Raw genomic sequence first — 14,716 nt, 5'->3', positions numbered from 1 at the left:
CACATTATATAGCCAGAAATGGACAGTCTGCCCTGGGGCAGCTGTGGCCTCAATAACAGCTTACCACCACCGAGTGTGGAGTGAATGAATAATGACTACTATGTAGTACTTTGAGGAACTTGTGACACAGGCTTGTAAAGTGCAATACAAGTGTAGGCCGTTGTTGTTAATGAAGCTACAGTCAAGTTGGGGCTTTGACCAAATCACAGCTTATTATTATCCATTTATTGGAAAAATGTTCTCTATTATATGCGGCCATCGACCCGCCGTGGGAGCTGAATTTCGGCCCGCAACCCATAATAAGTTTGACACCCCTGCACTAGACACAAGGCCCGTGCTCCCACAGATGCGCACGCTGTGCTGAAACAACAACAGAGCGGTCTGGAACATTTAGTGAGCCGCAATGATGAACAATGTGGACAAATGCTGCCTTGTGGTGAGGTTGTGGAATCATTCAGACGAACTGTGAAGGTAATCTGCATGATAATGTTATGCTAGCACCAGCTAAAACAGCGGCTCAATGCCATCATCGGCAAAATAACCTTTTTCAACAGCAGTGTGATGTTCTGAATTATCAAATCCGTAAGACCTTCGTGTTAATAGTGAGGGCTGTCCTCTCTCTCGTTTGCCAGAGTCAGCGTCTGTTCACGTCCCGTTAGTCTCGGTTCAGCACTTTGGCCACAGCTCAAGGCCAGTCCCAAAACTTGTGCCTGGTCAGACCGGTTTGGCCCTGGCTTCGGCAGTGGAAAAGCTCGCCCAACCGGGATGACCAGGCACTGGGCTGGGTAGGGCCTTCCAGTGGAAACACCCCATTTGTGTTATCCAGACTGAGTCATAGCAACGGAGCAGCACATGAGCTAACCGCTGTGGACACAACAGGATGAAGCAGAACAAACGACTATATTTCTAAAAAGTGATTTAAACCATTTGCAAACAAATAACCCCTGAGCAACCTCATTTTCTTGACTAATCTTCAGGCAGTGTGGAGTAAAGAAAACATTGTGTGGCGCCATATTGTTTTGGTCCCAGCTCTTCATCTCCCGTTTGGGTACATTTTCCAGCTCCCTCTGATAACGCATGCTGGACACTATAAACATGTGAAAGCATAAAAACAGTAACTACGCTTGTCTCTTTACGTACGTAATGGGAGCATAAATGAGGCTTAAGTGTCCTCATGAAGCAATGAACCACTTTATGTTGCTCGGAGCAACACACTCAACAAAATATGTAAGAATGACGTCACTCGTAAAAACCTGATGGATCTGGCTGCAAACTTCATGACCTGATGGGTGAGGACAGCACTTCTTGTTGGTTTTCATGGTAGGGTACTGACATTGCTCCGACACCACCCCCCAGTGGCGACTCCGAAAGGTTCATTGTAATAAGCAATCCTATGGGGACTTTGCACGTGTCAAAAACAACTTAAAAGCCTTTAATTGTTTCTAAAAAATAGAGTCATATAAGGATTTGTGGAAAATGTTACTGTCAGATTTTGAACAATACTGATGATGTTTCAAACATATTTCAATTAAATGATGTCAATGATGATGTTAAAACACATATTTTCCGGACAATAAGTCGCACTTTTTTTCATAGTTTGGCAAGGGGTCAAGGTCTTATACTCCGATGCGACTAATATGTGACTTTTTTCTTCTTTTTATTAATTAAAATGCTGTTGGAAGAGGCTTGTCAATGGCGCAGTTACGACTCCGCGCCTAGTTCGTTGTTTATGCTTCATGTTGCTAACCATCAATGTGTTACGTTAGCATACCGTATGCCTATTCAGACTGTTTTTTTTTTCTTCATTAGGCATATTTTGGCTCCGGAGCGACTTATAGTCCGGAAAATACGGTACTCATCTGCAGTTAGAATCAGTTTTGGACAGTAGCATCAACCTGCTCAGGGACTACAAGGTGGAAATTAGCAATTTTGCTATGGTACAATGCATCTTTCCTTTTTCGTCAATGTAGATTTGTGCACTGTCCCTGTTTTTTCAACTTTTGGCATTGACTAACAGGCCCTGGAGGCTTGCCGTTGCTCTGCCCACCCTGCGGGGGTGGACTTTTTTAGAACATGCTCTGTAGGAGGAGACTGACCTGGCATCATGAAGTCTCTCTCGACTTGAGTAATGAATGTAAATTGGGAGGAGTGAGGCATGACGATCAGTGATATACCAGTCGGACCTCAACTTTTACTTTGCCATCCATGTAAGTTTAATAAAGTCTGTAAAGCCTGTTTCATTTTGTTTTGCTTTGGTTTTCTTAAAGTGAAAGTAGATTAATCCTGCTGTCAGCTCCAAACAAATCAAATACTAATCTCAAGTCACTTTGCCTCGTGTTTTTTCTGGTGTGGACAGTCATTCGGGTTAATTATGTTTTCTCAAAAATGTATGTCTAAAATATATAGCATAAGCTTAATTATAGTTTGTCCCTGTATGTGCTTTCGAATGTTGGATGACTATAGAGGGGAAATAAAAAACGAACAACTCAGTTTCAGTTGAGACATGCTCTTTTGGCAACATTGAGACTGACACCATATAAATTAGAGGAGTAAAAATAGATTTAGCCTGGGAGCTGGAAGAGCATAATTGAGTTAGCTTGCACACAAAATGATCAGTGCAGCTCAGAAGGTGAACTTTACAAATTATTTGCATATATTACTTGTGAAATTCCCTTGCAAAACAACAACTATGGGGACGGTTTTACTTACAGTTCGCCGAGCTTCTGCAGCACAGTGAAGGCCTGGTCGTTGATGTGGCTGATCCGATTTCGCTGCAGCACCCTGCGGAGACGCACACTTATTCGACAAGGTAATTATTTTGACTCCTTTCACGTCTCATTTCATCAACTGTATGCTACTGGGGAAATAATCGGCCAACTGAGAGGGATTAAAGGCAGGGTATGTGATTGTGGTTGGTTTAAGAATAACATCAACGCTTTATAATAACTACACGCTACGCATTAGTGAAGCACTTGTAAAGCATTGGTAAATCCTTAGTCAATTTTCTAAAACACTTACAAAGCATTCCCCATCAGTTGCTAATCATTTACAAGCGAAAAAAAAATTGTGATTCAAGTCTTTGTACAAACCGTGCTTAGATCCTTAACCAAAACACAACCTTTTCCTCATAATCAGACACAGGGATGATGCGGCACCACAGTTATACAACACCTATTCCATATTCCATGATAAACGAATGAAGATTTAAAACCTAAAATACTTAAATGTATTGTTAGATGTTGCGACTCTGCAGCAAACAGAGTTGTTCCACGGCTCTTTTAAAGCTTTTTTTAATGTTAGTTGTCAAATATTAATTCATAGAGAATGTCACTTTGTGCAAGAAACATGGTGGGAAACAGTGACTTCAAAACAGTCCATCTCAAATGCTATAGATACAGGCATAGATAATAAAAAGGAGAAGCGCTGTTCAATCCTAACGTACGTACAGAGATTTCTATGGATACTGGTGGCTACTGAGGGAAGGAAGCTTGCAATTGGCATCTCACGTTTTCATTTTTCTTTTTGACGTTTTCTAGCGGACTATAGGCACATTTAACGCACACAAATAATGTTGAGTCAAAATCGGATCCCTGTGAACGTTTTATCTCATTCTGACCTGAGAGAATCAACCAGTTGATGCTAGTCGTTTGCATGTAGCATGGAGCTAACCTTAGCATTATCGTTAGTATTTTCAGCTATTTAAGCATTTGTGTTCCCTTTGAACCACTTTGCTCCACTCTATGTCTCTGTATCTTTATTTGGTACAAAATACATCCATAATCCAGCAATTGTAAAAAAAAATAGTGGTGGAGTAATATTGTAGGTGAAAGAGTTGTTCTCTTGCCCCTTTATTTACCCCCCACTAGCAGCTTCAAATATGCCCACTGTTAGGCGTTCCCAGCCATGCCGTCTGTATCTGTATGGCGGCAGGCTGAGTTTTTGACATGATTTGCAATAAACAATTGCGAGCAGTAAACTAAGAGTTACATTTATTTACACATAATTGACTTCATATCTGGGAAGCAAATATATATATATATATGCACTTCCGTTCAAACGTTTGGGATCACCCAGGCCAGTTCTATAGCTTCTCTAATCTGCAACAGTTTTCAGAAGTGCCGGCACAATTGACTCTGTGGCTGCTTCCGAAACGGGCAGATTGCTAAGAGCTCTTACGCCAAACCGGATGTGCGTCAGCGTCCGCCATGGCAAGTTGCCTCCGAATTGGTAAGTCAGTTAGGAAGGAGTTAGGAAAAGGAGCCTTGATGCTAACTATCATGGCCACTTTAGCATAGGGACCTCTGATGCTAACTAACCAGTGATTAGGAGCTATGTGCCATCCCACAAGCCACTGCGCCAAATCCCCCCACCCCCCTCGCCCCCACCCTCGAGTGATTCATGCGCAACCACTGTTGATTGACAGGAGCACATTTAATAATAAAAATAATAATAATTAAAAAGTAAGATTCTGCACAAGCCAAACTTTATAAAAGTGATAAATCCATGTTGTCGTCCCCACAGCTCAGTCACATGTCAGTGTTAAAGAGGAAACTCAGTAAACGGATTAAATGCTTTTGTTTTCATTTAGTAGAAACTTAAGCCACATGGATCATTTGCTGCTGTAGCTTTAAGAAACAGCTGTTGAGATAAAATAACACTAAAGGGAAACGTTTGGATCATTTGGATTTATTTTTCTCCTTAAATGTCTTTGTTTGGACACTATGTTGTTGTTGGACACTGTACACTAGGGGGCGACATGCACTTTTGTTTGACCTGCACTCCACCAATAACTTTAAAGAAGAAGAAAAGCAGCTGTTGGTGATGTCACTTCCCTTTCCCCTCTTTAAGGACGGACGGATTGTGCAAATTCTGCTGAAGGTCTAGTTCACTAACTGCATAGAGGTCTAACAGTTGACCCCATGAAAGGTTAAGGAGTTAGTTGCTAGTGTTAGTGCTTAGAGGCTACAATTTGATGGTTTCGGATTGAGCCTGTGCATGACTTCAAATCACAACAACGCCGCCCAAGAAGTGACTTCCTGTTTCGATCCAGCACGCCAAAATAAAAGCACACAGCTCGTCACATTGATGAGTTCAGCAGGTACTTGCAACATTACAAGAATATGATTAATTATTGACTGCGGAAGAATTCCACAGTCAATCAAATAAACACATTTTATTTGACGGACTGTTTTTTTTGTCTATTAATAGTTATGCAGAAAGAACTGTTGAACTAATGACTAAGATGGTGCTTTCATGCTTTCAATTTGGTGTGCTGGATCAAAACAGGAAGTCACTTCTTGGGTGTTATGATTTGAAGAGCGCAGAGTCAATTGTGCGAGCGTTTTCTAATCATCAATTACCCTTTAACACGATTAGCATTTAGAATACCCAATGTATCATGAGAACACTGGAGCGATGGTTGCTGGAAATGTGCCTCTGCAAACCTTAGGCATTCCAGTAAAAATCACCTGTTTCCAGCTTGAATAGGCATTCACAACATCAACAATGTCAAGACTGTATTTCTGAATAATTTAATGTTATCCTCATTGAAATAAGCAGTACTTTTCCTTTTGAGCGGTGCATACATATCCTGCATACACTCTTTTTAAAAATATCATGAATTGTATCAGCTGAAAGCACTCACAGAACTGTCAGCATGTGGCAGGACTGGAAGGAGACGTTTCCGATAGTTTCAATGAGATTTCCTTCTAAATCCCTGCAAGAATGATAAGACTCATGTGAAACTTACTTCAAATTCACATTGTAATTTGCCGTACTCACAGCCAGTTGAGGAGCGGCATTTCCCGACAGATGTCATCCAGTTGGGCAAGAGAGTTGTTCAGCATAACTCTGGCAGGCAGAGGAGCAAAAGTTTATTCAGAAAGGATTAAAATGTCTTTTCTGATGAACTGAAGTGAACTCGTGGACGTAGTACATAGACAAGTATGTAGGAAATGAAGCATGAACTCACAGTAGAACCAGGGAGTGCAAGCCGGTGAAGGTCGGTGCAGAGATTTGATGGATATTATTATTTTCCAGTATGCTGCAAATAAATGGAGATGTTTTGTTATACCAAACGTAAAAAATGCAATCAATAGGTTGGGGTGTGGACTGAATTTATAATGAGTTTTATATTGATTTGAGGAAGAATATCTTAACATTGTGAATTTGTTTTGTTTTGTGTATGATAAATGCGGTCACTGCAGAACTTTCTGCCAATAATTCCTACCCCTTGATTCAGTGGCGTGCACAGACATTTTGAGGGGCAGGTGCTCAACCCCCACAGCAACATAAAATGTCCAATTATGTGAACCTAATAGTAAACTACATAGACTTTAAAGGACGATGTAGGACTATCACAAGGCTCTGCACTTAAGTCTAGCACAAATACAAATAAATGATGCAAAGGTACTGTAGCCTACACTTAAAACATCTGGTTTGTCGATATCATGACATGGATATTTTTGTCCATGTCAAAAATATGTTAAATAACAATAATCCTGGGCTGCAGTGGTGTAGTCTTCAATTTTCTAGTGGGTATACTGTATTTTTAGCAGGCGTGGGGGATAGTCAATTATATGCGCTGAAAAAAATAGCCCGTCACATACTATTACTAATATTAAATGTATCAGAGAATTAAATAGATTATAAACCAAACTGTGAATATGAACGTTATTGAAATAACAAGCAATAGGCCTATAGGATTGTTCAACTTCAATGAATGAAGCCCAGTCTGCTTTCACCAACCCTGCAAACTCCCCCACACACAAAACCATGCGCGCTGCTTCTGGAGAACGAGTGGTTGTAAACTCTCCATTCAAGAAACTTTTAGATTTGAGTAAAACTGGAGGAAAAAACTCTTACCCCCCGCCTTTAACTGAGCGCATTTCCCCCGGTTTGACTTTATCCAAATATAAAAGCTTCTCGACTGGAGCTTACAGAGCAACGGCTCATTTGAAAGCTAAGACCTACAAAACTGATCGGGCCTTTTTTTGTTGCATTGTCACCGCGTTTTTGTCACATTTTTGTCGGGTGTTCGTCCCTTTCTGGCACTTTTTTGTTGCTTCTTTGTCACTTTTTTGTGGTTCTCTTTTTGTTTTTTCAACACTTTTTAACACTTTGTCACATTTTTTATTGCTTGTTTATTGTGTTTTTTTTGTCTGTGTTTTTTTTCTTTATTTTTGCTTGTTTTGAAAGAAACGTTTAGATTTGGGTAATGGATTTGGGTAAGAATAGGGTTTGAATTCTTCCTGAACCCACTGTGCTCTATGTGCTGTAGTAAGTAAGTAAGTAAGTAAACTTTATTTGTGTAGCGCCTTTCACAGACAGAGTCACAAAGCGCTTCACAGTGTTAAAACATAATTATAAAACAGCATATTCATTGCAATAATTCAAAATTCAGCATTCAGCATTCAGCCGGACTCAAATGCTTTCTCAAACAGATGGGTTTTAAGGTGCTTTTTAAAGGTAGCTGCTGACTCCTATGAGCGCAAGTCAGGAGGAAGTTTATTCCAAAGTTGGGGCGCTACGGCTTTGAAGGAGCGGTCTCCCCGAGTTTTAAAGTGTGTTCGTGGAACCATCAACAGGTTGTTGATGGTTGTACTGTAGGTCCTTTGCACCTTTTCATCTTTTCATTAACCTAAAACAATGCAAAATACTTACAGCCACTCCAGCTTATGCAAATCCCGAAACACTCCGGGCATCAGCACAGAAATCCTGTTGTGACTGAGGTATCTGAGGAAGACGTTTCATTCAGTTACATATTGTTCAAATGGAAACAAAACACAAAAGAATATCATTGAATTATATCATCGCACAACTGAAAAAACGACCCATACCTAAAATGTAAAATCAAGTTAAGTTTTTAGACATTTTCAACCAATTTTGATCTGATTTCTGGTTAGCATTAATGATCATTTCTTTCTTTCTTTGAGGAGAAAATAATCTTGAAGTGAGTCATCTCATATCAAGCAGGGGGCCTCAATCTCAAAGTTATTAAAAGCCTTTGATTGCTTAGCCTTGCCAATGATTGTGTGATACGGTTTTAAATTACTTCCTGTGTTTCTTTAGAAGTATTACATTTTATCTGCACAGTGCAGCTAACCACAACCGCTGAAATCTCATTAAAATAATATCAGTCTATTAAACTCTGGTCAAAACATTGCAACATAGCTTGAAAATGAATGGACTTGCTTGGTTGGTGTATAGATACTGTAGATGTGGTAAATAAAAAGTGGTGATGGCTCAAAGACTGGGTCATAGCAAATGTAAATGACCCATATCTGCTGCAATCCATAGGAGAGCAGAAACACAATCCTGACTTCTATGTCACCATGTTGCTTTATTACGTATTGCATATTATATGAGCTACGCAGAGTGGACTATCCACAGCACAACTATTGTTTTTATCAGTAGCTAAAAAATATCCCATAGTATATTTTGTATATACGAGGACAGGACTACAGATGGAAAGTAAAAGTTAATGTGCACTGTACACTCCAAATATACAAGTAAAGTAAAGTAAAGTAAAGTAAAGTAAAGTAAAGTAAAGTAAAGTAAAGTAAAGTAAAGTAAAGTAAAGTAAAGTAAAGTAAAGTAAAGTAAAGTAAAGTAAAGTAAAGTAAAGTAAAGTAAAGAGAATTTGCTTTGTAAGATTTATTTGATGTAAAGAATTTAATTTTCCCATAATGTCACATGGGAAAATTGGGATAATGTCCTATCTATTGGTATGGTTTTTATTTGGACAGGGACAGAGCACAATTTGATCAAAAAGAAAGTTGTACATTGTGCATTGTACCAGGTTATAGCAAAAATGCTAATTTCTACCTGTAGTCCCAGGGCAGGTTGATCTTGCAGTACTAAAACTGATTTTAAATGTAGATGAATATTCCGTGACCATGGATTTATTCATTTTAACATCATCATCAACATACATTTTATTGAAATACGTTTGAAACATTAGAACATTTTCCAACAATCCTTTTTGTAGTTGAACGGTCGCTCCCTCATGACGTCGTAACAGATCATGAGTGCAAGTTTGATTTTTTTTTATAGAAGAATTTTTCCATTTTTTAGTCAAATGTGCAAATCTTTTGAATGTCGTACATGCAATAATCTCTGTTGGCAGTTTGTTCCACTGACCCATTGCAACCACAGAGAAGGCAGATTTAGCAAAGGCAGTTTTACATTTTGGGACTCTGCATTCTCCTCTAGAAGTAGATCGAGTCGTTCGAGTCATTTTATCAGTACATTAAGTTATACATTTTCTCAGAGGGGTTGCAGTGACTCCATGAATAATTTCAAAAAGTAAACATTAGAGTAGGTTATTAGGTTTTTAAAATTCAGAATTCCATACTTATTTAGTATTTGACAATGGTGATTGCGCTTGGGTTTCTAATCATGGATCTTGAGTGCATATTTATATAATGATTCAAGTGGCACAGGGCCCCCATGCCAAAGCTTGTCTTAAAAAATAATTGTGAACTTGAAAATAGGCATTTAGCCTATAGCCTGTTTTTTTCATTGGGGGTCAAATATTAAAGTGTTTACATTGTGCAAGTTCACAGATTGACCAGATTTTCACTTCAAGAGATTTTCCAATTGCTGAGGGGGCCGCTATGTCCCGCATTTTGGGAATGGCTGCCACAGAGCTGAAATAAATGTATATTTTAACTGTATGTGACAGCAATTGGACATACACTTACAACATCTAAGTAAATTCTTCACTGGATGTACTTCTGTGTTTTCAACTGTAGCTGTTTTAGCCTTGAAGTTAAAAGCTAACATTAATTTAATGCTAACGAATGGGCCCATCCAGGGCCGCTCTGCACGCAAACTGCATTCATTAAAGTGCCACTGATGAGTTGACCCTGCGTTACCTACAAAAGTTGACTTGCATTTTGCCTTCACCCTGGTTATTTTAGCGGAGGGAGGGACGTTCAAGCACGCAACAAAATTCTTTAAGCGAGCCGTCCCTTTTCATCACGTCGTCGTTTCTTTCCATTGATAATCAACTTTCCAATTCCTTTACTCACAGCCTTGTCAGATTGTAGAGCCCCCTGAATGCATCCGGGCTCACGTCTTGGATCCTGTTGTGCTGAAGATATCTGCAGAGACAAAGCGCAACTGTGCCATGAGAAATGCATCCGTTTACTGATTTAGCACGCTTACTATCAGGACGCACAGAGCATAAAGCGAGCTCAAAATCTGTTTATCCACAAACAGTGTCTGAATAACACTGGGTGAGACCGCTGGCAAACAATCGCGTTGTGTTCAAATCCTCCTCGGGTCTTTTGTATTTGACGCATAGCGCGCGTGTAGTAAACAGTGGTGGTTTGTCGTCCTTGCTTTGGAGCCTGGCGTAGGATCAAAGGCTCGCGGAGCTCGCAGGTTCTGCAAAGGCGCCGCGTGTGAGAGAATAGATCCATATGTAACAAAACCTCAATCACCTAAGTCAACATTGAGCTGTTTTATGCTCACCGCATGCCTTTTGCTTTGGTTTGGTTGCATTATCTATGTTTTGCCTGTTTGTAGAACATATTAGCCAATGCATGCAATAGAGGGAAGGGATTTGGACCGAAGAAATGTCATTATTCACCGGTGGTAAGCTACTTCTGGCACAGACCGGCGTAAGCATGGCTGCCAATCATCAACCCCTACAGACACTTTGACACATTCATACACAGTGGGGAATGTAATCTAGATGAACAGTATTTGGGTTTTTTTGTGGGTTTTTTTACATGAATGTGGGAAACTGTATCACAAAATCGATTTTTTTTTCCTGTTAAATTTTGAAAGATCTCTTCATGTGCAAAATAAGGTGACTAGATTTCACATAATAAAACTGAGACAGGATGTGAATGTGTGTTGCGTGCCGAATCGTGAGGTTTTATTCCCAACCATGAATGGTAAAACTGTTTGTGAAAATCAACTAAATGGACCAGAGTAGGTAATTATACTTGGCTTAGTCGTTATAGAGGCTCTAGAAACTGTTTGTTTGGCGCACACATAGCCAAAAGTCATGAAGCTTCATGTAAAAAGAAGCTGTGTTGGGTGTAGCACAGATGAAAAACCAAGACACCTTGGACATAATCTGTGTATAACAGGGAAAAATACATGGCTTGGAGAAATTCAAGGGGACATGGGACAGAGGGCTCAAAATTGGGACTGTCCCGCGTAAACTGGGACTTGCTCAGCCTTTCCTGTTCAGTGGCTGCAGTGGTGGAAATAAGCTACATTTATGACATCACTGCCAAGCGCTTTTTGGAATATAAGTAGTTAATACTTCATACAAACAGGACAAAACAATGACAGTGATTGATTCCTAGTATCGGAATCAATATGGGAATTGTCAATACCAGTCATGGATTTGAAACATCCCTGCTTTTCATTTGGTTGGGACAGCAGATATCTATGTCTGCATACAGCCTTAGGCTGCCAGAATGATTGTGTTATGAAGACAATACTTGTTATCAGCTTCTGTGGAATGAGGCTCCAGCTCCGGTGTGCAGTAAACATCACGGACAGAAGTGGAGGAACTAAGACAGCGGTTGAGTGACACATGACACAATCTTCAGTTAGACCATGAAAATCTATAAATTAGGCACACCTCTACATAAGCTGCAAAGTTAAAAGGGTGGGACAAAAGTAGCAGCTCAAAGTCCGAAAATGACAGTACACCGATAGTCGAATGGTACATGGTGTTGATGACAAACTATTTAATGCTTGTGCTGAATCCTGTTGTCTGTGAGTTCAAACAAATGAATTATTTTTCTATTTTTAAGTACAAAAGCTTGTCGTCATTATTGTGTATTGTTTGCTGCCAATGTTTGTCCAGGGACTTGCAGTGGAAAACTAGTAGCAAAAACTGGCACATTGATCAATGTGCATCGTCCCTGTTTTGAAATGCACTTACAGTTTGCGCAGGTTCTGAAACTTCTCAAATGTGTTGGCTTTCAGTCTTTGAAGTTTGTTCCTTTGGAGTGACCTGAGAGATGAGAGAGGGAAAAATATTGAGGGAAGAAGGGAGGGAAAGAAAGAAAGGAGGAGAGGTTTAAAATTAGCCTGCACAATAGAGCAGAGCTCAGAACAGCAGCACTAAGTCTGTCAGCTTGAAGTGAGGAGTTTGGGTCAGTGACGTGTGCTCCATTTCTGACAACAGCAATCTGGAAAAACAGCCCAAAACAACTGACCTCGATTACACTTATCGCTTCACTGTTTTGGTGGAAAGGCAAGTCGTGGTATGCCGACAACATCGCTCTTCAACAATGACACAAACGAGTAAACATGAGCTCGGGTTCAATATCCAAACTGTGAGAGCCTATCTGTGTGGAGTTTGAGTTCTCATGGATGCTTTGTCAGGCCACGAGGTCTCCTTCAGTGATGCAACCAATTTGTTCTTACAGAGGAACGTTTCCGGCTAAGAACAAGGTGTTAAAGAGGGGGTATTATGCTTTTTTCAATCACATAGCACCAGTCTATATGACACTACAATGATGACGAAAGCTTCTGTTGGTCTGTAAATGCAGTAAATTAGAATAACTGCCTTGTATAAAATTGCTCTCTCAAAATGGTTGTAGTGAATGTCTTGAAAATAGGCCTCTGTCTCTTTAAGAACTTCTGACCCTCTCACGCCCCATCCACACGCTGTCTGTGGCATCAGTGGGGAGGGGGTTCTGCTGAGGAGCAGTGGTTGGTTACTCGGCTGGTGACGAAAGCTCGGAGGCGTCGTCAGGAGGTGGGGGCGTTCCTAGGAGGACTCAGGCAAACCTATCCCTAAAATGGCTGCCATCAGAGTTTTTACAGATTACTCAAAAATACGTGAATGTGCCAAGGCAACACTTCAGGCATGTTTTTAATGAGGGAATGACATAATAACATGATGTAAAGCTTGAAAAAGTCGATTTTGAATAATACCCCCCCTTTAAGAACAGATTTGTGCGTAAAAACGTGTGGTGAATGAGGCCCAATGTCTTTAATAATTGAATAAAAACCCAGGTTGTGCGTCGAGGCCAGGTATCGTAATAGGTTACTCTGTCTGATTTAAACTGCCCTCAATAGAGCATACATACATTCTCGGGGTCAACCTCAAACTAACTCATTGTAAAAAGTGCATAATCGTGTTAATGCGTAAAACAGATTAAACTTCACCAACCACTTTTTGCTGCTGCCCATTTAAATCTCTCTCATTTAAAAAAAACACTTTAAATGTTTTCAATCGGTTTACAAATTTGGACATTTCTATAAAGTGATTGTTTGTTTTGCACTTAATCCTCGTCGCTCTTAGGTACGTGGGGATTGAGGATTATCCAGGTGGTCAGTGTGTAGATTAGAAAGCTTTTAGAAGATGGGAGTTGTTGTTTTTTTTTTATTCCTCGAGCACCATTTGAAGCCCAAGAGATACGTTTTTCTCGGCCAAACCTTTTTGCGATTTTGACACTATCAGCTGCGTTAAACCCAGTCCAAAAACCACAGCATTCTCCGTATTTACTCCTATCAATGAGGACAAAAGCCAAAAAGTGTTGAATGGAAATGTGTTTGAAGAAAAAACCCAAATCCATTTTACATGAATAAATGGTCCTAATGGCTGGTAAATGTCGCAGTTACAAAATATCTGCGCCAATTCTTGATCAGAATGAACTGAAACCCTGAACCTTTGTGTAATGTTTGGGATGTTCTCGATGTTTCTTAATGGAGAGTGTCCAGATGCTGCCACAGCATGGCAACAGGAGGGTAACTGAACCTAAATGAGTGTCGACGTTACGTTATGATTTTGTTTCGGCAAAACGCTTTGGAATTTTGACATCCACTTGGATTTATCCTTGCAAAGAGCTACTTTTTATACTTTTTAAAACTCTATTTCAGTAGTTTTTATATCTTATGGACGACGTCTACATGTGATGGTGGTACTCAAAGGGCTTATTACTGCTGAATGTCATGTCATTCCATCAGTGGATTTTCATTTTATCACATGGATTGGCCACCACAGACTCCAGACCTTAACTCCATTGAGGATCATTGGGATATGCTGGACACTCTCCCATCATCAATACAAGAGGCTAAAAAACAACATTGGATCTTTTGAAATTGCTGAAGTGCTATAATCAAAACTAAAGGCGGCCCAACATAATATCAAGGAGTGTGACCTTTTTTTGGTTGCAACATTTTTAGGGGGGTCTTTACAAGCTGTTCCATGTAAGCCGTGCAAATTGGATTTTACAGTGTTCTAAAAATCATGCATCTGCCAGTGTTGTTTTTGGGACAGAGGTTCTGCTAGACTTTTTTTTTGTTGGCCACTTTGCCCGGCTGGGTTGTAAAATGTCGGCCATTCACAAGAATACCGTCAAGGCGCTCTGGCCGCATGTCAACGCAGAGTGTGTTCGTAGCCATCTTGGAAGTAACTCTTGCCTGAAAAATACCTGCTGTTTGGGACAAACTAGTCTCCCTCTTTGCTTCTACCATGTCATATGGATCTTTAACTATATCCCCATGGTCAACGCGAAATCTCCCTAGTATCTAAGCCTTGTATCCAGCCCATACAATTGAATATGGGACATATTTTGTGTCGGTAGCAAGTGGCTATAGGCCCGGTTAGCCTTGTTAGCATGTCACAATCGCCAACAGCTCACTGTTGATAAAAAGTCTGCAAGAAACCACAAATGCGTCAAGCCCGGCTCAGTGTGTGTTATGACTATACCCTTAACATAACCTTATAAGA

The 14,716-nt window shown here is 40.2% G+C and overlaps 1 protein-coding gene across 1 annotated transcript in view; it reads right to left on the bottom strand.

Moving 5' to 3' along the window:
- Positions 1-14,716, bottom strand: part of rxfp1 (relaxin family peptide receptor 1) — a 139,420-nt gene that overhangs the window by 25,917 nt on the left and 98,787 nt on the right. The window contains exons 5-11 of the mRNA XM_079557269.1: positions 11,915-11,986; positions 10,035-10,106; positions 7,663-7,734; positions 5,972-6,043; positions 5,782-5,850; positions 5,645-5,716; positions 2,710-2,781 (exon numbers count right to left, since the gene is read on the bottom strand). Of these exons, the coding sequence (XP_079413395.1) occupies positions 2,710-2,781; positions 5,645-5,716; positions 5,782-5,850; positions 5,972-6,043; positions 7,663-7,734; positions 10,035-10,106; positions 11,915-11,986 (501 nt within the window). The remainder of the gene's footprint in view (positions 1-2,709; positions 2,782-5,644; positions 5,717-5,781; positions 5,851-5,971; positions 6,044-7,662; positions 7,735-10,034; positions 10,107-11,914; positions 11,987-14,716) is intronic.

This window comes from Gobius niger (genome assembly GCF_951799975.1).
Source record: "Gobius niger genome assembly, chromosome: 5".
Classification (NCBI taxonomy): domain Eukaryota; kingdom Metazoa; phylum Chordata; class Actinopteri; order Gobiiformes; family Gobiidae; genus Gobius; species Gobius niger.
The sequence above is the reverse complement of the archived record's forward strand: the minus strand, read 5'-3'. Positions and strand labels throughout refer to the sequence as shown.